General features: G+C 37.7%; 1 protein-coding gene across 3 annotated transcripts in view; it reads right to left on the bottom strand.

Moving 5' to 3' along the window:
* The window catches only part of TBC1D4 (TBC1 domain family member 4), a 173,917-nt gene that overhangs the window by 69,584 nt on the left and 79,951 nt on the right, over positions 1-24,382 (bottom strand). For all 3 annotated transcript variants that reach the window (XM_064493086.1, XM_031466119.2, XM_031466120.2), the window contains exon 2: positions 984-1,550. In XM_064493086.1, the coding sequence (XP_064349156.1) occupies positions 984-1,550 (567 nt within the window). The remainder of the gene's footprint in view (positions 1-983; positions 1,551-24,382) is intronic.

Genomic DNA, 24,382 nt, shown 5'->3' with positions numbered 1-24,382 from the left:
AAGAGAGGAAACTCAGTTATTACCAAAGAAAAGAGTACAGACACTTTAGATACATGCCTAGAGATATCAAGAACAAAACAAACAAAACAAAACAAAACCACCCATGAACTTCTGATAAAGCAAATATTACCCACTGGAACTGTCTATCATGGTACACTGTGGAATTTCCTTCTCAGGGACTCCTTGCAATAGAATAAAAGGACAGTTACTCCTTTTCTCAAGAAAACTCAAATCTGGGAGAACTCCAATTAATCCTCAAAGCTAAGAATTAATTAAAGAAACTACAGGCATTGTTAAGAATTAGGTTCTTTTAAGTGAAACTTGACATTTTCTATACCCTGTACAACTTCAAAAGCTACCTTTTACAATTAAGAATTACCTTTTACACCTATAATACAGCTTGCACCCCAATTAATAACTGATTTAATTTAGTAACTGATCCAGTAAATTATGAAGCTGGTGATGTTTCTTTAACCTCTCTTTTGTGTGACAGAGAAAATAGGTCTATTCTCATCTGAAAATACAATTATGAGTCTCTGGACTTTTTTTTTCTCTCTAGAAAACTCTTTCTCCTCCATGACGATTCACACTCTCCTAGATTCACATCTCCAAACCCTTTATAAAACTGGCTTTCTGCAGTCATTAAAAAAAAAAAAACCACATAGATTTAAGAATCAGCCTAAGACAGATGCTGGTGATGCTAAGATGCGATCCTTATTCTCCCCACGAATCTTCCATGATGCTCCTTTAAGTGCTTCTCTTCCTCTCCCTTCCCTGCTCCCTTTTTTCTTATATTCCATGTCTGCCTCTTATCCCCCCACTACTTTCCTTTGTTTGCTCCCTCCTCCATCTGCCTTCTCTGTCTCCCAGAAGGTAAGACCTAAAAGTTGGATGCTTGGGAACTGAGGAACAAGGAGGGGCCGGTAGCTTCCGTTTAGCAAAGGATGGCGAAACACCCCGCGAGCCCGCGGCCAGGGCAGCACCTGGAACAGCATGGTTCTGTTCTTCTCCGAGTCGGACGGCTGGACGTGGCTGGGAGCGCTGGCGTGCCGCCTCCGCGGCTGTGGTTTCTGGCTGTTCTCGTGAACTTTCCTTTGCAGGACGCCGGTGACGCTGCTGCACCGAGACCGGAACTCCTGCTGTTCATCAAAGCCGGAATCTTCCAAAATCCGCTCGGGGAAGCAGACTCGAGAGCTGGACGGCCCAGGCTGGCTGGGCGTGGGGGATAAGGCGGCGTGGGTGTCGGTGGCGCCATCCTCTTCCTCGGCCAGAACGTCTGCAGGGGACGGGGGCGCACTGGCCTCCTCCGACAGCGCCGGCTCCTCGCCCTGGGCCTTCAGGCGCTGCTGCTCGTGCAGGCTGAACTGCTCGATGCAGTCGTCGATGAGGCTGGACGGCGCCTTCTTGTGGGTCACGGTCACCTTGCCGCAGTACAAGACTTCGAACTTCTGAGAGTTGTAAAAGGCGTCCTCGTTGTCTTTGCCAGGCTTGGCATCTTCCTTCATGGCAGCTTTCGATAACTGCCTTATGCTGCTGATAACATCGGGAACCTGGGAAAGAATTAAAAATCCTCACTTCAGTCAAGTATTTAGAGATAATTTATGTTTACCTAGGTCTGTTATTATCACAGGGAATGCATGCTCATCCTAAATGATAAATCATATCATATCCTTTGAGTACTTTTAAAAGTTGACATCATAAATTTAAATCCCATCCTTAAGTCATTTATGTCCGATAGTGTAATTTAAGTTTATGCTTTATCTTATGTAGGGTCTGACAGCCAGTCTCTACTTTTTATTCTTTCCCCACTTAAATGTATTCGTTTCCCAAAATCAAGAGGCCACTGCCAATCGTAGCATCTCCTTTAAGTACTTTAAAAAGTTATGAGTAAAAAGGAAAAAAAAAAAGTTACTAAAATGAGTAAATAAAAGTAACACACCAATACCAACCATAACTGAAAAAAATTAATAAAGTTATTATGAGCCTCAGCTGACAACAACCAAAGTTCCAACAATGAGAATAAAATAAACTTTCTGGATAAAGAGATTAAAATCCAGACACCCCGCATCAGTAATAGTCATCATGGAAAATGTACACTAAAATCAGGGAGGCAGTGGGAGGAGGGTGTAGCTCAACGGTAGAGGGCATGCTTAGCACGCAGGAGGTCCTGGGTTCAAGCCCCACTACCTCCATTAAGACAAAATTTTTTTTTTCAAATAAAACTTCGGGAAAACACCATTACACACCTATGAGAATGGCTAACATGGAAAAGATCAAGTGCCTCCTGGGATGTGGAGCAACTGGAATGCTCAGACATTGTATGCAGAAATGTAAAATGGCACAGCCACTTTAGGAGTTTGGCAGTGGCTGAGGAGTTAAACATAGATCTTTCTCACGACCACAGACAGTCCACTCCTGGAGATTTAGCTAAAAGCCCTGAAAACATATGTCCACAGAAAGGCTTCTACATAAATATTCATAGACACCTTAGTCACAATACCCCAAAACTGGAAACAACCCAAATGTTCATCAACAAGTCAACACTCACTAATTACCAGGGAAATGCAAAGCAAAACCACAATGAGACATCTCCTTACACCTGCTGGAATGATTATCATCAAAAAGACATCATCAAAAAGTACTGGGGAGGATATGGAGAAAAAGGAAACCCTTGTGCACTGTTAGTGGATATGTAAATCAGTGCAGTCATTATGGAAAACAGTATGGAGGTTCCTAAAATAGTAAATTAAAAAAAAAAAGGAATTACCGTATGATCCAGCAATTCCACTTCTGGGTATGTATTCAAAAGAAAGAAAATCACTCTCTTGAAAAGATATCTGCACCCCTGTGTTCATTACAGCATTATTCACAATAGCCAAGACATGGAAACAACCTAAGTCAACCTAAGTGTCCATGAAAAAATAAATGGAGACAGAAAATGTGATAAATGAAGTATATGGCCCTCTTCAATCTACTCTCCAAAGTGAAAACGATCCTCTTTAAACTTGTCATGTTGCTCACCTGCAAATCCTCCAAGCTCCCTTAAGACTAAAAGACAAAATCCCTACAATATTATACAGGGCCCTCACTCTCTCCATATGTCCTACGTATAGACTAAATGCACACTGTAGCCACACATCCTCCACACGACCTTTAGAAAGTCCACCTGGATTCACATCTTTTTGTCCTCAGCCCATTTCCTCTGACCTTACCCCTACCACCCTCCCTCTCTCACTCACTCTGCTCCAGCCATACTGGCCTCTGAGCTGTTCTCTGAACATGCTAGGTACACTCCTCCCCCAAGGTCTCTGAACTCCATGCTCCTCCCCCAGATAACTGCATGTTTCACTCATCATTGCATTTAAATCCATGCTTTGATGTCACCTTGTGAGGCAGCATCCATCCCCCATCCCAAAACCCCAAAACACACACACACACAGAGTCAGAGCCAGCATTCCCCTGGAATTTTCCCCCATTTTATCACTCTCTGTAGCACTAATCTTTTAACATTCTGTATAATTTATTTGCTAGAATGTAAGCCCCAAAAGGTGGTGATACTGATATATTTCCCCCCATTTTTCCCTTGTATCCCCAGAGTCTCGAATAAGACCTGGTACAAGGTGGAGCCTCAATATGTGTTATTGGGGAAAAAAACTTTCTGGGGGGTAACTTTTACCTTTGTGAAAGAGCATCTTACACGCAAGGTTGCTTCACATTCAGACATATATATGGTATTTCTTCTAATCTTCTAGCATCAGTTCTAAAACCAGAATTCCTTCTCTTTCACATATTTGGGATACACTGCCAGAGCATTCACAGTTAAAAGTCACAAGATTTTCAGCTTGCTAGTTGAGTATTTCCTATGAAAGAATAAAGTCCAAATGCTATAGTTTCACTGACTCACCCTGAACACTTGACATATCTCCGGGGAAGTCAGATGTTTTGTACTAACACATGATCAGCAACCTTAGCCCCCTGTCATTTGCTTTTTGCCTTCATATCTGACAAGGGCCAAAGCTACAGAGAGTGAACTAGACCTTCAACCCAAAAAAAAGTACAGTGATTCTAGTGGGTGAGGAAAAGCCCTAAGATAGATGACTCCCTCCTTCTGCACTTAGTGTATTTCATTAAATACTTTTCATCTCATTTTGCAACCCTGGTGCTCCTAAATTTCCAAAGTGTAGAATTTGCCTACATCTCAGAGTCTGATGAAGATTCGATGCCAATTCAAGGCAAAGGTTTTATAGTATGGATTTTTTTTTTAACCTGCAGAATTTTGATGTGATCAGAAATATTTTAATGATTATTAGAGTTATATTCTATCAGACACCACAAATAAAGTCATTTTGACCTTAGTTGTATCATGTTTGTACTTTTTCTCTAACATTCTATTGAGAGCTGTTACGTGAAGAACGGATTAGTGGCTAAATTTCTATAGTCTCACAGGACACTTTCTTGCAGCCACAGGGAAAAGCTCAACACGTAAATATAATTCCTTTAATGACTCAGTTTATATAAGCAAAGCTCATCATCTTGACTAAACTGAGTCAGTAATTTAATCTTTCAATAATCTGAATTCTTAACTGTACCATAAAACACAGATTCTTTAATATCTTCTCTCAAATCATGACTAAATGCAGCTTTCAATGACCTGCACTGGAATGAGGCTTTAACCATGAAACTGATCTAACAAAACTTGGCTGTTTTTGCTTATCATTATTGTGAAAGATGCATATAAAAGTTAACATTATACAGCCCCTGCCTACACTCAGAGCCCATACCAGCAGGTACATACTGATAAAGCAAGAACAGGAAAAGATCCATAGTGTGGAAATGATTTGTCAGAGAACCATTAAAATCTTCTATTGAGACATGTATTTAAGGGATTAATCAGAAGCAGCACAAGAGAAACACAAAATCTCCATCCAGTACTCACACGTACACAGGATATTTTGGGGAAACAGTATTCTCCTCCTATAGGACAGTGTTAACTAACATATTTATATGTGTATTTATACATGTTTTTGAGTGAATTTGATTCCTTGTATTTGTTGCATCTTTCAACATCTCTTTTTCTCCTCTGCCATGACACTATAAGCTCTTAAGCAAAGGACTGAGTTGGGGTGATTTTATGTCTGCTAGAGTTCTTCCATGTGACTACTGGGAAAGAATTCTGTGCTTGGAAGAAATTGAGTGACAGCTGTCAGCAAACAGAAGTATACAAATAGTGAACAATTACCTAGAACCCTGAGGAAAGTTCTCCAGGACTGAGAACTTTCAGTTTAGTGAATTCCTGTTGAAAACTCAAGAGATCCGGTACCCCCCAAAACAGACACTGTGGCTTTCCACTCTGCTCAGTGCTCACCTCAACTAGGCAGTAATGTGCGTGGCTGCAATGTCTCCAGATGCTACGAGATACCTCAAGCTACACACTCAGGGTGCTTCCTCTAGTTTTTCGTACTCTCATTACGAGTAACGCCGTTGCTCAGAATTTGCCTACATCTCAGAGTCTGATGAAGATTCAATGCCAATTCAAGGCAAAGGTTTTATAGTATGGCAGCACATGATTTTAACACAAAATAACAATAATGAAAAGGGAATTAATAATCCTTCTACCTAGGGATTAAGAGGCATATACTCTATCCCCAGATCTGTCAGGAATTTTTGCTCTTCTGCATCCAAGAGTTTCCTCACCAGTTAAGCAGGGGGCTAGATAGATAGTCAATAAGTCCTCACCTAAATCCAAATTTCTATGGGCTTATTTTTTGCAACGATGTCAATATAGGAGCAAGATAAAGTACATCAAAAGGAGATGGAAAGCATCGCTATTATTAAGCCAGAAATATTGTAAGTCATTGACATTATTCATTGCCATTAACACACGGTAATCAATTCAACAAATGATAAAATGAATGGGGCTTTTTCCAAATGCCTTACATTTAGAAAAAGCACAGTGCCACCTTTAGCTAGTATTTTGTTTTTACACCATCAGTGGTCTTACTAAAAGAATTTGAATTCAAGGATCCAAATTCAGCCATTAAAGCAATTCCTCACTCTAGAGAATAAAAAAAAAAAAAAAAGCCAATAAATCCCTGGATGTCAGGCTGTTGTTTTTCATTCATTAAGTATCACAGTTAGTTATCATACTCCAAGAAATCCAATGGTATTGTAAAAATCACACTTCACCTAACTTCAAAAGAAAACAAATTCTACAACTATCACACACTGATGTTTAAAGACCTAAGCAAACACAGGAGAAAAATACTGAATAGCAGAAAGGAAAGATACCTTTGGTCAGGAAGCCAGTTGAAAATTGAAGTCGTTCTCCGAGAACACTGAATATGCCAAACTGATGTAATCCTTAGCAATAGCGCTTTGTCGCAGTTAAGAAGTTCTCTTTCTTTCTAGATAAACCAGCAGTAATTTCGTTGTATTCATTCAAGTCCACATTATCACCATGCAGCCAATTATAAAACTTCCCGGGAATAACCGTTATTGCTTCAAAAGTAAAGTATTTCCTGACTCTGCAATCAGGAAATGCACTGATTGTTCAGGGCTAAAGGACAGACTCTTCAGCTTTCTTTAAAAAGAAGCATTTTAAATTTGAGTACCAACTGTTTTTCTTATGCTGTTTAAATAATCACAAGGGTCCAAGGCTTATTAATTATGAAGGTAGGTGAAATTTAATCTATAATACAATGTCTTCCTTCCTCAAAGAGTTCACTGATAAACAGATGAACTTCAGCAAACACTTAAAAATGAACACAAGAATGAATGTGAGAATAAGCTTCTTAAAACACATTTAAAGCAAAAAAAGAAAACTGAGTAAATTCTTTCACAACTGATACGAGCTTAGCTGCCTGATTCATTATCAATCTTTTAATAATAACTACAGTAGGCACAGCAAGATTTCAAAGCACAAAAAAGAGGGAAAAGGTGTAAAAAGAAAAAAGTTGAGGAAAAATGCTAGGAAACATTTCAAGTAAATGGAAAAAAACCTGCCAAATGAGAAGAACTAATAATTTAAACTAGTCTCAATCAAAGAGAGACAGTAAAGAAATGTATTTGCTTTGGAAGTAATACATGCCATTAGGGGACAGGTAGATTTCCTTTTTGATTCTGTTCTACTTAAGAAGCTACTGAAATCAGTTTAGCATTTTGAGAAAAGACTAATTTGGTTATTAAATGTTATAAATGTCTGTTTGGCTTTTAAAACCTCATCTTCAGCCGATGGAAAGTGATTTTGGAAGATATACACGAGCCATGAAATAGTTCATTTACATCAAGGAAACACTAACCATTACCAGGCAACCCATGAAGATGTTCCAGCTCCAGTTACTCTAGAAGTTCGTTCAGCCTGGGTTGTCATTTTTAAGGTGAGGCTGTCTGACAATCTTAATAAGAAAGAAAACTGATTTTTAAACCATTTTAACTTTTATCCAAAAGAACTTCAGCGATTCTTGGCATTTGGTTGAATACATAAATTATTATTTTAAGGTAAGTTTTGCACAGTAGAAAAGAGGTCTAATTGTCACTAGGTCTAGAGTCACAATCTACTAGAGTAATGCAGTGGTTTTAAAATCACAGAATTTTAAAACTAAAGGCACTTGTATGGAATCACTCGTCCCCACTATCTTGTTTCACAGATGTGGAAACAAACTGTTTCCATCAAAAGTTAAACCAAGAAAGAAGAAAATAATGAGATTACAAGAAATGAGACTATTTGGAGCCAAAGAAAGCAAGAATATCTCTACGCCTTACACTGCAGTCTTACAAGTCACCCGGGTTTCAGTCTTGGGCTTCAGCCAAGACAGCTTCCTCTCAGACTAGGGTTTGGTTCTTAGATATTCTTAGCCACTTTGCTCCATACTCATTTTTGGCTCAGCATTTCTCTAACTGCTGCTTTCCTGATGGCCTCTGAGTTCACTCAAACATCAGAGAGAGAAATTCCTCAGACTTTCTACCAAGATGCCCCTGGGCCCCCAATTCTGCCTCACTGCTCATGTCTTTGAATTCCTTTTCTTGAAAATATGACTTGTGCCTTTATGACTGTTCCAAATTTGAAAAAGTGATCAGATTTAAATATATGAGGGTAACACACAGGAAAAAATCCAGGGGATCATGTGATTTTGATTGATTAAGAGAATGGAAGATACTCAGTAGTGGCTGAGTTTCATTCTACAAGGAAATAAGACAGAAAATGGGGTGGGTGAGAAGTTAGATGGCAAAGGATAGGCAAGGACAGTCCTTTTCAAATTCCCTTTCAAAAGGGAAATCATTATTTTGAAAGTGGGTTAGTCCACAGTGTGGCCTATCAGAAAAGTACATAATATGCAGTCAGAGGTCTAGAGTTTAAAGCCCCATTCTTGTATCTATGATTGTCTGTAGAAAAGACACCATATCCTTCTCAGCCTCTGGTTTTTCATCAATAAAATAGGAATTACAATGTTTATTTCAGAGGTAATCTGGGAAAATTCAATTAAATGTGCAAATGTGCCTGACATGGAGCTGGGACAGTGAAAGCATTCAACAACGTTTAATTAAATCTAAAATGTAAGTCTGATTTACAATAGCCAAGACATGGAAGCAACCTAAATGTCCATCAGCAGACGACTGGATAAAGATGTGGTGTTATATATAATGGAATACTACTCAGCCATATAAAGAATGAAATAATGTCATTTGCAGCAACACAGATGAACCTAGAGACTATCATACCCAGTGAAGTAAGTCAGACAAAGGAAAATATCACATGATATAACTTATATATAGAATCTAAAAAAATGACACAAATGAATTTATTTACAAAATAGAAACAGACGCACAGACATAGAAAACAAACTTATGGTTATCAAAAGGGAGTGGGTGGGGGAGGGATAAATTAGGAGTTTGGGATTAGCAGATACAAACTATTAAATATAAAATAGATAAACAACAAGGACCTACTGTATAGCACAGGGATCTATACTCAATATCTTATAATAATCTATAATGAAAAAGATATATGTATGTTTAAATGAATCACTATGCTGTGCACCAGAAACTAACACAACGTTGCAAATCAACTACACTTCAATAAAAAAATAATTAATTAATTAATTAAATGTAAGTCTGATCTGTAAGGAGATGGAGGAAGTGAGAAGTTGCTGCTAAACAAAAAATGTTGCCTTTGTGAAATTTAAATTGTAGTCGGGGGTATAGAATACATAAGTGAAATACAGATGATTGTAGATAATGAAAATTGCCAGTAAGAAAAATAATTCAGGGAGGGGGACAGGAAATTTGGAAGGGGTGTGGAATAGTTGCACTGTTAGAAAAAGGAGTCTCTATAAAATATTTGAGTAAAAACCTGAAGTCAGCAAGAAGGTGAGCCATACAGATATGGAGGGCAGGAACATTCCAGGCAGATAAAACATTAAGTACGATGGAGCAGAAATCTGCCTGGTGTGGTCAGGGAACAGTGAGGAGCCAGTGTGGCTGGATGTGAGAGAGTGAGCAGGAAGAGATGATTGAAGAGGCCATTGAGGGGAACAGAGGGCATCTAAATCATGCAGGGCCTTGAAAGGACTTTGGCTTTTACTCTTGGTGAGACAGAAAGCCATTGTAGAGTGCTGAGTCACTTGTTTGAAAGATCTCTTTGCCTGCTGCATGGAGAATAGATGGCGAGGGTGAGGAGGCAGGAGTCTACTGCACCCAGGATGAGCCACTAGTGGTTCACACAAGAGCAACAGCAAGGGAAGTGGTAAGAAGATACAGGCTTCTGGATACAATTTTAAAGGCACAGTCAGCATGATCTGTTGATGGCTTGAATGTGGGCTATAAGGGAAGGAGAGGAGGCATGGATGAAGTTTATGGGTTTTGGCCAGAGGAACGAGAAAACTGGAGCTGCAGTCAAACAGGATGAGGCGAGGAGAGGGAGGTGGCTTAAGAGAGTAGGAGCTTAGTTTTGGACTCAATTTTAAGAAGCTTACAGACTTCCAAGGGGTGGTGTCAGCAGGCAGTTGAGTATATGTATCTAGAGTTCAGGGAATAGAAAAGAACTGAGAAAGAAAAATTGGAAAGTATTAGCATATAAATGGCATTTAAAGCCATGAGATTAGAAGAGTGCATTAAAAAAATGTGAGGACAGATGACATAGAGAGACAGAGCAAGAAAGAGAGAGAGACAGCCAGAGAGAGAAACAGCTCCAGGAACCAAACCCTAGGCATACAAATGCCTACAGTCTGAGTGATGGAGAAATGTGAGCAAAAGAAATTAAACAAGAGCCAGGGGTAAAAACCAGAACAGAATGGTATCCGGAAGCCAAGTAGGAAAGGTTTCTAAGGAGGAGGAAGTAAGCACTATGAGGTCATGGGTGACTTTAACGAGAAAAGTTTTAGTGAGGCTTAGGGCAGAAGCCTTCCTGGAGTAGGTTCAAAAGAAAATTTCAGGAACAAAAGCCAAAACGTTAGGTACAGACAACTCTATAGGTCCGAAGCTGGAGGTACAAATGAGTCACAAGTGGGTTATTTCATTTATGGGAAAAATGACAGCTTCCAATAGAGGATAACCAACAGTGAAGGGGAAATTTATGGTGGAGAGAAAGAGAGTAGAATTGCTAGCAATGTCTTTAAGGAGGCAAGAGGGGACAGAATCTAGGGCATGATGGAAGAATTTGAACTGACCGGAGGCATGGACAGTTTATCTCAAAAGGTGCAGATGCAGGAAGACATAGTGGTGGGGGGTTGGAGAATTTTTCCTCTGCCTGCTTTAATTGCCCAGTAAAATACAAAGCATGATCATCAGCTGAGATGAGGATGGAGAAGAAGATCAAATCCAGTATCCATCAGAAAACATTAAATTTAATTCAAAGCTGACTGTTGGCAAAATTGTGAGGTGAAGTTATCTTTAGAACCCTCAGGCTATCCTTTCTGTGCTCTAATGATGTGGAAATGTGACTGCCTACAACCTCTTCAGGGGGAAATTTGCATTTTAACCTAAGGTTAACTTAAAAACTCAAGTATCTTAGGCATCAACCAGTAATTAGAAGAGTGGCTTTGCACCCTGAAATGAAACAGTCTAAAAAAGAAAAATCACATGACACAGCAATAGAAAAATATAGGAAAAGCATTTGATAAAATCCAACACCTATTTATGATTAAAAACTCTCAGCAAACCAGGTATAGAGGATAATTTCTTTAACTATCTAGAAAAATCTATAGCTAACATCATACTTAATGATGAGAAACTCAAAGCTGTCCCACTAAGGTCAAGTACATGACAAGGATGTCTTCTCTCACCATTCTTTTTCAACAGCACACTAAAAGTTCTTGCTAATGCAATAAGGCAAGAAAAGGAAACAAAAAGTAAACAAACTGGAAAGGAAGAAATAATACTGTCTTTGTTCTGAGATGACACAATTGTCTGTAAAAAATCTGAAATAACTGACAAAAGAAAACTCCTGAAATCAATAAGTGATTATAGCAAAGTTGCACAATGTAAGGTTAACAATACAAAAGTCAATACCACTCTCATTAGCACTCCCCAAAAATGAAACACTTAGGTATAAATCTAGCAAAATAGGTACAAAATCTCTATGAGAAAAACTACAAAAACTAAATAAATGGAGAGACATTCCATGTTCATGAGACTTGATAATGTCCAGACATCAACTTGATCTATAAATTCAATACAACCTCAATTAAATCCCAGCAGGTTATTTTACAGATATTGACAAACATTCTAAGTTTATATGGAGAGGCAAACAACCCAGAATACTCAACACAATATTGAAGGAGAAGAACAAAGTGGGAGAACATAGTACTATAAAGCTATGGAAATCAAAACAGTGTGGTATTGGCCTTTAATGATTAATGAAACAGAATAGCCAGCCAAGAAATAGACCCCCATAAATAGTCAACTGGTCTTTGACAAAGGAGGAAAGACAATACAATGGAGGAAGGATGGTCTCTCCGAATAGTTCCGGAACAACTTGACATCCACATGCAAAAAAAAAAAAAAAAAATCTTGACACAGACCTTACACTTCTTGTAAAAATTAACTCAAAATCTAGAAAACCCAGATGACCTTGGGTATGGTTATGCCTTTGTAGATAGAATGCCAAAGACACGATCTATGAAAGAAATAACTGATAAGCTGGACTTCATTCAAATTAAAAACTTCTGCCTACAAAAGACAATATCAAGAGAATTAGAGGACAAGGCACAGGCTGGGAGAAACATTTGCCAAAGACACATCTGGTAAAAGCTTGTTATCCAAAATATACAAAGGACCCTTAAAACCCAACAATAACAAAAAATCTGATTAAAACTTGTGCCAAAGACATTAACAGACACCTCCTGAAAGAAGACATTCAGATAGCAAAGAATCATATGAAAAGATGCTTCACATCACATGTCATCAGGGAAATGCAAATGAAAACGAGATACCACTACACGCCTATTAGAATGGCCAAAATCTGGAACACTGACAACACCAAATGGTGATGAGGATGTGGAACCACAGGAACTTTTTCATACATTGCTGGTGGGAATGCAAAATGGTTCAGTCACTTTGGAAGACAGTTTGGTGATCTCTTACAAAGCTGAACATACTCTTACCGTATGACCCAGCAATCTCGCTCCTAGGTATTTACGCAAAGGAGTTGAAAACTTAACCCACACAAAAACTAGCACATGGATATTTTAAGCAGCTTTATTCATAATTACCAAAACTTGGAAGGAAACAAGATGTCCTCCAGTAGTGAAAGAATATACAGTCATACATCCAGACAATAGAATATTAAGCAAGTGCTAAAAAAGACATAAGCTATCATGCCATGAAAAGACATGCAGGAAACTTAAATGCATATGACAAGTGAAAGAAGCCAATCTGAAAAGTCTACATATTCCATGATTCCAATTATAGGACACCTGGAAAAGGCAAAATTATGGGGATAATAAAAAGTTCAGTGGTTGCTGGGATGGGGATAATGGAGACACGGCACAGAGAATTTTAGGACAACGAAAATACTGTGTATAATATTATAATGATGTATATATCATTATAAATTGTGTCCAAATCCAAAATGTACAAACCAAAAAAAAAAAAAAAAATCCCTAAGTTAAACTAGAGACTTTAGCTGATGTGTCAATATAGGCTCATCCTTGGTAACAAATGCACAATTCCGGTGAGCGATGCTGATGACAGAGGAGTCTAAGCATGTGGTGAGGCAGAGGGTATATGGCAAATCTCTGTACCTTCCTCTCTACTTTGTTGTGGACCTCAAACTGCACTAAAAAAACAAAATCTTTTAAAAGTATAGTTCAATGCCGCTTGTATTTACTCCCACAAACACTAGAGGGAGCCTTCCCACATGAACTAGTTTACCTAAGCAAAAATAAAACATAAGTTACTGAAAAAATGCCGTTGCTTATAAAATATCATTACCATTACTCCCATTTTAGTCTTATGACGTTTACCACTGTCAAGTAAATTAACTGGCATTTTAACTGATCAGACAAGTTTGGCAATAAAATGAATAAGTTAATAAAATAGTTCGATTGAAAAAAAAATTTATATTAACATCAGCACCTGATCACAATTAATCGTTAGATATTTTCAAACAGGACATGATAAACACCATAAGAAACATATGTCTTGGTCCTTTATTGTGATACAGTTAGTATAAACTCATCTAAACAAAATTCTAGGACTGGGCACTTCAGTAAGGAGTTTTAACTTTAGAAATGTCTCAACTCTTGAGAGGAGAACTTTTTGAGCAACGCTCGGTTGTGAAACGGTCGGGGCCTCGGGAAAAGAGGAAAGGGAGCGCCGGCTAAGCCCAGGGTGACCGGGAGGGAGGTGACAAGCTCAAGCTGAGATCTGGCGATAAGGCTGTAATGTTATCAAAACGAAAAAAAAAAAAAAAAAATGCCCCGGGGTTTCTCAGAAACCTATTTTCGTCCTGGCCTCCGTATCACTTCAGATATTTATACCACCACAGCAGTGGTGAATGAGCACCTTGCCAATGAGAATAATCTGACATTCTTGAACTTTTATTCAGAGTCATCAGTTACTTGTAAACGTTATCATTAACCCCTCAATGCGCGAAAGTCTCCCCTTTCCAAAGAAAAATAGTCCTAACCGCCTGCTACCCTAGGATATATATATAAATATATATATTTACATACCTCTCCAAAATTAAAGCTGGAAGGAAAGTCAGTCACAAGTAACCAGATGCCTGATCTCTGACCTGACTTGCTTGTCCCACAGGCACAGGGAACGCGGGGACCCGGCATGGTGACTGCGCACACTGGTGCGCACTTCTGCGCTGCCTCCGCGCGCACAGTGGGGCAAACTGCGGAAAACAACACGACTCATATTGCAGTGTTGCTCCCAATGAAATGAAAAACTTATACAATGAAATTTTGCATCAGGACCTGCCTTTTGGACCCTTGTTCCTTCCTTCTGTTTGCGACTAGGGTGACCATTACCTAGAACAGTTTCTGATCAGAGAAGACTTTTTTTCAGAGCTGATACTGGCTGTTTAAAGATATTCTTCTTTGTTCATTAAATATCAAAGAAATCCCCCCTTCCCCGCCCCACTCCTCTTCTCTTAGGTGGTCTGGCTGAATGGAACCAAGGGAGAGTATGTTATGATTTAGATGATTCAAACAGTCCTATTTTCCTGAAATCTTTGATGGCACAAACCAATGAAAAGCTTGAGCCTTTCTCAGTCCTGGAGAAAGAACACATTCTGACCATGCACCTTGCAGACATCTGACTGGAAACCAGATTAACAAATATTGCCACTCCCAAAGCAATAAAACTGCACCTTTTACGTTTCTGAAATGTCACCAGATTGCTTGAAAGTCACCTGTATGAGTGCACTGTGTCATTGCTAGCTTTTGCCCAGCACAAACCTAGCCCCATTCACCCTTGGACATGACCTGTGGACAGAGATCTCCTCTCCCCATCAACAGAACCCAGTCACATGACAACTTATCTTTCAAAATTTGTTAAGACTTCAAGTAAACTTTGGTAACTCAAAGCCTCACCCCCCAAAACATATTTTTACTCATCAAGTTTCACATATGTCAAACATTTAACTACCAAATTTTAATTCCTTGAAGGAAACTCTCACTTTAGAATTTTAAAAAGAATGTGTGGCACTGAAATATTTTTCATAATAGAGTAGTCTTAATTTTCTAATACCCAATTGCTTCCTCACAGCTATATTAAAAGGATTAATAATTACAGCTATGCTTCAAGGCTGACATTATAATCAACTTGACTGAAGACAAACGAAATGAAGGAAATCTGTTCAGTGGCAACTAATAACTAGCCTGTACAGTGTGATAATGTGGCCAGAATTATTTTCATTAAAATTTTCCACGAGATCTAGCTGAGCTGCATCTTGCAAAAATTCACTTCAAAGTCAGAGAGCAAATTCAAAGGAAACTAGCAGCCCCTGTATGTTTCATACATGAACAGCTTTCAAGGAAGAATAAGATGATTCTTATCATAAATCATTTATGAAGGACTTATCAGCTGAAACAGGCAGTGTTTTATCTAAACAGCACCCACCTTAATTTGGAACAAATGGTTCTAGTGGACACTGCCCATTTTTGCACCCTCCTCCAGTTCCAATCTCTCTACCGCCCACAAAGTAGTCCACAATGGAGGTCATACCATCTCGATGGGACCTGTGACAGACATAGCCGTGGACCTGGGACCCAAGTCAGGTCAACCTGAGTAGCTCCCTAATATTTTTCAAACTGAAGGCGAGACCCAGCTATTTCCCGTTGGAGGTCTCAAGCTGTTGAGCAAGTCAGTCTGGTACAACAGATGGCCACATCCCTTTGCTGGAAAAAGCTAGTCTAGAGAAATGCAAAATGAAACCTAGACGAAAATCAAAACTTGGAGAGAAAGAGTCCTGGGGTCTCCGGCTGAAAACATCCTTGAAGGTGTGACTAATGTGCTCTTGGTCTTCCTCAGTTCTGGGATTCTTTCATAGGGGTGGGGGTTTTTACCCTTGCCTCTAAGAGTCCTGACTAGCATAAGTCTATGAGAATATATATTAATATAGATGTCAAAAGTCTGTTAATATTACATAGAACCTGTTGAACCCAGTTGTCAGGAGTGAGTTCATTTGCTATGACTGAAACCCAAAACAGTAACAGTGATTACACAAAACAGAAGTTTATTTCCCTCTCACACAAAAGTCCAGTTGGCAGTGTAGGTCTGTGTTGGTGCTCCACTGTGTCATTAAATATCAAAGACTCTTGCTCCTTCTGTCTCCTTCTTATGCCTGGGAGTCTCCACCCCATTGTCCAAAATAGTGGCAACTGTATTCCAGGCAGCAGGATGTGAAGAAAACGTAAATAAGAGAATAAAAGAGCAAGAGGTATCCACACACACACACATACAAATAATGGGCTCTCTCTTTCTTAAGGAAGTTGCCCCCTTCAAACGATCTATTTACACCCCACTGGCCAGAACTAGAGGAATTTCTAGCAGCAAGGGAAGCTAAGAAATGTAGTTCTGACTCTGGATGGCCTGCATACCTAGTTTAAAATTCTATTACTAAAGAAGAAGGGAGAACAGCAATCGGGAACAATTTGCATTCTTGTAATTGTCAATGATTCATCAGGAAAAAAAGGCATCAGTCAGAGCTCTTCAAAAAAGAAAAGCTGAGGATAGGTATGTCGGGGTATTTATATCATGTTAATGGTTGTAAAAAGAAAGAACTCGTGTCAAAGCTGCAGAAATTTTTTTTTCAATATTTTTTTTTTTGGTGGGGGGAGGTAATTAGGTTTATTTATTTATTTACTCTTAGAGGAGGTACTGGGGATTGAACCCAGGACCTCATGCATGCTAAGCATGCACCCTACCACTTGAGCTATCCCCTCCCGTCTAAAAATATGTTCTTAAGATAAGACTGGACTCAGTGTTCCAAAAACTTTCCCAAACTGAAGAAGCAGAAAACCTTCGGACCAGCCCTTAACGTCAGTCACGGGATCACAGCTTCTCACTCAAAGATAATAAAGCAGTTGGGACGGCAATGCTGGCAAGCTACATCTACAGTCATCACTGAAATTTCTAAAAATTTTTTTCAAATAGAACTATGTTAGCTGTTGGTCCTTACGTAAACTCTTACAGTTCTTTAGAGAGAGCAATGGGGCAGCAACCCACAAATAACCATCTAAAATTTATTTCAACCTGTGATATGCCCCTGCTTGTATTATTCTGCTGTGGTCACAAAGCAATGAGACAAAAACAATTAATATAAAGTAAACTCTTAATTATGTTTCATCATGGGAAATACAGAGTCAATTCATTCCAATGGGCCAAGCACAGAGAACACTGTCACCTTCTAAACCAGCACTTACCTCACTACAGGAACTTACTGAGCAGCTGAGAGTTAACTGTAGTTGTTTGTAAATTTTGATTTTAATCACTTGGGGTATGTTTTATATATATATATATGTCTTTATATATAGTATATACTAGGGGCAATATAAATGTTTCTGTCTGATTTTTTTATTGAAGTTTAGTTGATTTACAATGCTGTGTTAGTTTCAGGGGTACAGCATAGTGATTCAGTGATTCAGAATATATATATATTCATATATATTTATACACATTCTTTTCCATATTTTTTTTCACTACAGGCTATTACAAGATATTGAACATAGTTCCCTGTGCTTTACAGTAGGACCTTGTTGTTTATGTTATATATAGTAGTTTGTACCTGCTAATCCCAAACTCCTAATTTATCCCTCCCCACTTCTCCCTTTCTGTCTGATTTAAGGTGTGAACGTCATACCTTCAATGTAACACGGGGGATCCCTGCTCCTAGCCAGCTGCTAAATAAACATCAAAAACTTTGCAGATGAGTAAGAACCTTCAACTTCGAACAGAGTGACACCGTGAAATGTCAAAACTGGGAAATCTGTTCATGAGTGCTGGAGTCCTGCAAGAAGAACCCCGGTACCCATCTGCTTACTTTTGTAGACTCTGTTCTTCAAAACCATGGAAGGAAAGGTCTGCTGTACAAATTACTCTGATTCTTTATTACAACCATGCTTGTTTCTAGAAGAAAATGTCTCAGCAGTTCTCTTTAATGTACTTTTCAAAAAGGCCCTTAAAGCCAATGGGAACAAAAAGGCCCAGTTTCAACAATTACATGATACAAATAAGTGTTATCCTATCGGCACCACAACTGTAACCTCAAACTCGAATGAACAAAAACATTCACTTATTTTTGTACTATTTAAGTATGATTTCACTGATAAAGATCATTCAGAATTTGCAAAAATTTGAATTATAAAACTGTTTTAATGATATTCTATTATATCAAAAATATCTAAAGGTATCTATTAAACCAGGCCTAAGAGAATTCTCTTGGGAACTTGTTAAAAAGAATATATAAAGTAGCATGCAAAAATATGTTAATGATATGCAAATATACTTCTAATTGCTAGAAACTATTCAATGCCTTAAGTTTCCCTTTTGAAATAAAAAAAATCTTGTGATTTGAGATTTTCATATTTTAAAGGTTCTAAGCTATCAGTCACAATTATGGTAATATGTTAAGGATACATTAATACTATGGTTAAATCTAGTATTTTGTTAGTGCAAATGCCATCCAAATGATTTTGCTCCTTATCTTTTGTTCAGCCTTAGGGCTGTTTTCCATATAATTCAACTTGTATCATAAACATTCATCAATAAACTGACACAACATTGTAAACTGACTATAACTCAATAAAAAAATAAAAAATTAACATCCGTCAATGTATTTTAAATTTTTATTTTACTGAAAATTGGTTAAATTACCAAAAATTCTTCAAATGCATATTAAGTCTATATTAATGATTAGAAACTGTTGTCAAATGATTAACACATGAAAAATGTTACAAAAATCACCTAGTCATTCTTACACTACTTCCTCTCAATCCCTACAGTTTCATAAAACTCCATATTTTGAAACAGGAAACAAATAAACAAACAAAAATCATAGAACTAATTACCACCACTGTACACCCCATGTCTGCCACAGTACCTAACAAAAGTTCAGTACTCAAAAAATATTTGATAACTGAATGAATGCTTTCAGAATGCAACAGCCTCTTAGGTAATATGGAACCTCATATACCAAAATGTCTATTTGATGTACATCTATTACAAACATGATACCAAGATGTTGAGCAAAGAGTAAACACAAAAGCAATTTGATGGTTAACAGATAACAGAAGTCCTTGGGACCTTATATAGTCTCATTTCATAAAGTAACTCATCAGCTTCCAAGAGAGCTCTTTTATTCTCCTGGGTCAGACAAAATTCCCAGGTCTAGCTGATCCAGTAAACTAGATACACATTGACCATCATTGACAAAATTAATATATTTACATGAAACCTGGCGTTTAAGTGTTTCAGTTTTGTTTATCTGACTCTTCTATTAAAAGGCAGACCCTTTTTAACCTGAGATGTCTTTCTCTAAAATGGTAATGAACAAGATTCCTTAAGATTACATTTTTTGAGTCTTTAAAAAGATCGACTGAATTTATAAACAATCAATCCCTCATTTTCTTCACTCCACTTCCTCAGCATTTTATGTTCTTATACTTTATTCTTTTGAAGAAGGAAAAAAAGCAAGTAAGCTCACACCTTCTTATTCTATATCATGGTTTCCATAACACCACCTCCTACAGGATTCCCGACAAAGTAAGCCTGGTGTAGTCAGTCTCCAAAGTTTCTGGTGTTACACCACTGGGAGAGTTTTCATTATTACCCTCTAAATAAATAGAAGAGAGTTTCTGTTTTGCAAAGAGGCCCTTACCTTTCCACTTTCTTTTACTTCAAAATACCTTCCCCATAACACCAACTCTGCCTAATTGTGACTGGGTCACAAACTTTCCAATAAGCAGATGTGGGTTTTATTCTCGGCTCCATCACTGAATAGCTATGTGATTTTAGACACATTATTTAGCCTCTCTTAGCTTCAGTATCAACATCTATAAAACAGATAGTATCCACAATCTATTAAAACTGTGAGAATAAAATGTTTATAAAGTACTTAACATTGTGTCTGATGCAATAAGTTCTTAATAAATAGCAACTTTTCTTCCTCTCCTCATCATCACATCAACCATTTGATGTACACTATGCATCCAAGTCATTATGAGAAAATCATCACTTTCCCACAAACACTAGTCCTTCCTCATGAAGCCTATCGTCCAGTGGGTGAATGGGCTATAACTGCTACTTAATCATTTATTCTACCGTCTATAAATGACTGAACCCAATATTCACTTTCAGCCCCAGGATTCCTGGTTTGAAACAACTTGCAAAAGACAATACATGTTGCCTCTATCAGGTTGCAGGATTCCTCTAATTATTTAAATTTTCTATGTATTCTTAAAGAGTAATATACAAGTATTAGAACGTGCTCCATATTTTTGCTTCAACTTTGCCCAAATAAAAATCTGACTTGAAACCTCTGGCGATTCATGAAAATGAACTCTACAGCCCCCAGCTCTCTCCTCATTGCCCAAGTACTTTAAGGCTTTTGGCATCCCCAAATCTTTACCTTCTCTGCAAACTGTCATCGAATTTAAGGCCAAATCAAAAAACACTTACCAAATTCTTTCTCAGTGCAGCAAGAACCTGAGGGCACCATGAGTTAGGAGTATTGCATGCAAACATGAAAAAGAAATGGTCCTTCTTTTCTGATAGCTCAAACTCTAAAATGAATACAAATACATACACACAAGGTAAAGCATAATAACACAAGATATCAGAGCTGTACAGCTGTATGTTTACAGTGTCAATCTATCAATATGGATATGAAATTGATAGATAAAATACTAGCAAATGATACACTAGTATACTAACAGAATGTGGGGCCACAGAATATTTGTAACAGAATAGAAAGACAATTGAACATTAGGAAACCTACAGATAGGTCAGTGAAGAAAAGTCATAGATCCTTGATAGATACAAAAAAGGTAAAAGTCAACATTTTATTCCTGTGTAAGAAAATTGATTAGCTTGGAGTAAAAGGATGATTCCTTAAATAAAAAATACATAAATACTGAAATATGAGATATATTTCCATTAAAGTCAGTAACAGAGAAGCATGTCCATTATCACCCTTAATTTTACATTGTTCGTAAAGTAGATATTGCAGTGAGTTAAGATATAGAAATAGAAGAACTACTGGAAATTAGATGAAATTATCATTATTTACATATGATATGACTATCTAGGGACCTCCCCCAAAATTATCAAGTAAAAACTATTAGAACTATTAAAGTGCAAAGCACCTTAATAATATACTCTAATTAATACTTTCTCCATACACTTCAACAAGCAGTTCCAAAATACAATGAAAGTCAAAATCTAATTTATAATTTCCCTTTTTTAAATGTGCAGAGTCTATGTGAAGAGCAGTAAAAAAAAAATTCTACCAAAAGACATAAGAAAAAATTTGAATAATTAAAAAGCTATGCATGATTTTTACTGGAAAGACTCATTGTTATTCTTCTCAAGTATTTGGAGATGATGATATATGAGAACCTAAGAAGCCATGGAAGGATCCCGATATGTTTCTAAAAGACTTTCTGACAGTAGGCAGCCACTGCCGCAGTTCATATAAAAATGAATCTTAAGAACAACAAGCCTACAGTACACTGCTGTCATTCTCATTTTACAGAGGAGACACAGAGAGATTGAACACTTGTCTCAAACCATATAGTTAGTAAATACCAAACTAGAATATGACAAGTCATCAGTTATGAGAAATCTTCCAATCAGTGGGAAAAGATGAGATTAGTCAGCTCCTGAATTGAGATGTATTGGATGTGTTACAATACATAGCAGAGTTCAAGGAGTTAGTACAAAAACATAATATATCTCATTAACAAGTTTTATACTGATAACATGCTGAAGTTACAGTATTTGGATACACTACGTTAATTAAAGTATACTATTAAAGTTAATTTCACCTATTTCTTTTTTTTAAATTCCTTGTATCAGCAAATTTTTATTGAACAAATGTAATAAGCAAGGAACTACTCTTTTTTTTAGATATATTAACATATAACGTTATGTTAGTTTCAGGTGTACCACATAGTGATTTGGTATTTGTATATATTGTGAAATGATCACGACAATAAGTCTAGCTACCATCCATCACTGTACAAAAGTTACAAAATGTTTTTATCTTGTGATGTAAACTTTCAAGTTCTAGCCTTTTAGCAACTTTCAATAATACAATACAGTATTATTAACTACAGTGTCCAAGCTAGACATTACATCCATATGACAGTTATTTTATAGCTGGAAGTTTGTAGTTTTTAACTTCCTTTTTATTTCTTTTAATGTGGTTACTAGCACTTTCTAAATGACATACGTGGCTCACATTATATTTCAACTGGACAACCCTGCTTTAGAATTCCGTTCTCTATATACTCTTCAAGGGCAAGTTAATACTATGAACTCTATCAAAAGCCTATCCTGAATTCTTTAAATAGAAATTATCTCCCTCCCACCTGTGGCATACAGTAGGCACTCAATAAATATTTACTGAATAAACTGCTGAAACATTTTGTTTTTAACCTCATGGTACTTACATTCTGACTTGCAAGTAATTTGTCCTCTTGTTTGTGTCTCCAACAAGCTTCTCAAATTCCTTGCTTAATACTCTCTCATCTCATTATCTGTCTCCTGGACACACAGTCTGCCAGCTTCCCTGAACTATTCTTTCTCATCTCTTGCTCTCCGGCTCTTAAACCATTTCTAAACTTACCTCCCGTGAGCTGACACAATCCTCCCTGGATATCCCTGCAGCACTGCTTCCAAATCAACTTGGCAGTAACTCCCCAGTTTCCTGAAAATTCTACTTCAATTTGGCAACATGAAAAGATGGAGTGGGGGACAGTTAAAAAGACATGCTACTGTAAAAGATAAGATGAGCCCACATTTTTGAAATTCATTTATAATAAAATATTTCCTTACACAAATACCAGCTAAGTGATTTTCTTGATTGATCTATGAGTTTGTGGGCTGAGTCAGGAAAAAAAATTTTTTGAGAGAGGTTATTCCTTCAACATTTCTGAAATAAACAAAAGTAATCATTAAGTTGTATTTTTTTAAAAAATCTCTCAAGTTATGGTATGATTCCTAGAACCTAAGGGAAAACATCTTTCAGAAACCTCCTTGCCTTTCTTAAATATGCCTAAAAGCTTTGATGACCTGTAACTATTGGATAAACACATGTGCTCTCTTTTATTTTAGCCTAGCGAACAGAACGCGAAGTACACGAGAGCATCACTAATAAATCTGCCACGCGAACTGCCTCTTGGGCATAATGACCTCTTGGGTTTATCAGCAGAGATAAGATGTCCTCAGAGAAGGGGAACCAGGGAGGTGAAGAACAAAGCCTTACTGCTCCTCAGCCTGGAAGGTCCTTTTGTCCACATTCTCCTCTGACAACACAATTCCATGTAGCAAAATTGTCCTCCAGAGCCTCTTCCAACTGGTACCTGACCCAAGAGCCCAGTAGCCTTCACACACCCCTCCAAATCGCCTACAGCACCCAGTGCTTCCCCCGAAGGGCACTTACACTATTTTTAGTTCCCAAAGGCATCTGCTCCACCGCTGCGTCTCATGCCTTCATCCCTCTCCCCAGCACAAGACCTAGCACACATGGCTCACACTCAGTACATGTTTGCAAAATAACTGAAAGAATGAATGAGCAAGCAAATAATCCAAGAGAAAATGGTGGTTCTGCTCGCCTCCCCAGATCAGAATACTAAACAGGTTCTTGCCTGAACCCAGAGTGTTTTCCTTTGGGAAAATAGTATTAATCAAAGTATGAATGCCACCTGAAAAGCAGGTGCCGGCTCTTAAAAAGAAAAAAAAGCTGATAAGAGGCTTTGCATGGCCGTCGCTAATGTAAATATAGGAACAGCGTGTAAATGAATAGTGGGGAAAGTTAGTTCTTTGTAAGTAATATTTGCTGTGGACTTATTTTGTGCACTTTCTAGAAAATAATAGCTGACACTTATCGGGTAATTGTTATGTGCCAGGCACTGTTCTAAATATTTTATATATTGCTTCTCCTTTAATCCTCACAATCATCCTTTGAGTTAATTCTATAATTATCCTCATTTTACTGATAAGAAACTGTCCTAGATTCTGCAGATTTACATAACCCACACGCTAAATCATGTTAACTGAATCAAGAGAATGAAGATGACAATTTGCAATCTTGAGAAAAGGATAAGACCAAAGATTGCTTGACTGTAACAGTAAGTAGACGTCAAACACTGGGTTTCTGTGACAGTGTCTTCTGATGACTGTGTACACTACAAAGTCACTGTGGCCTGCTATG

Source organism: Camelus dromedarius, chromosome 13, assembly GCF_036321535.1.
Source record: "Camelus dromedarius isolate mCamDro1 chromosome 13, mCamDro1.pat, whole genome shotgun sequence".
NCBI classification, from domain to species: domain Eukaryota; kingdom Metazoa; phylum Chordata; class Mammalia; order Artiodactyla; family Camelidae; genus Camelus; species Camelus dromedarius.
Note: the sequence above shows the minus strand (reverse complement) of the source record. Positions and strands in the feature narration are given on the sequence as shown.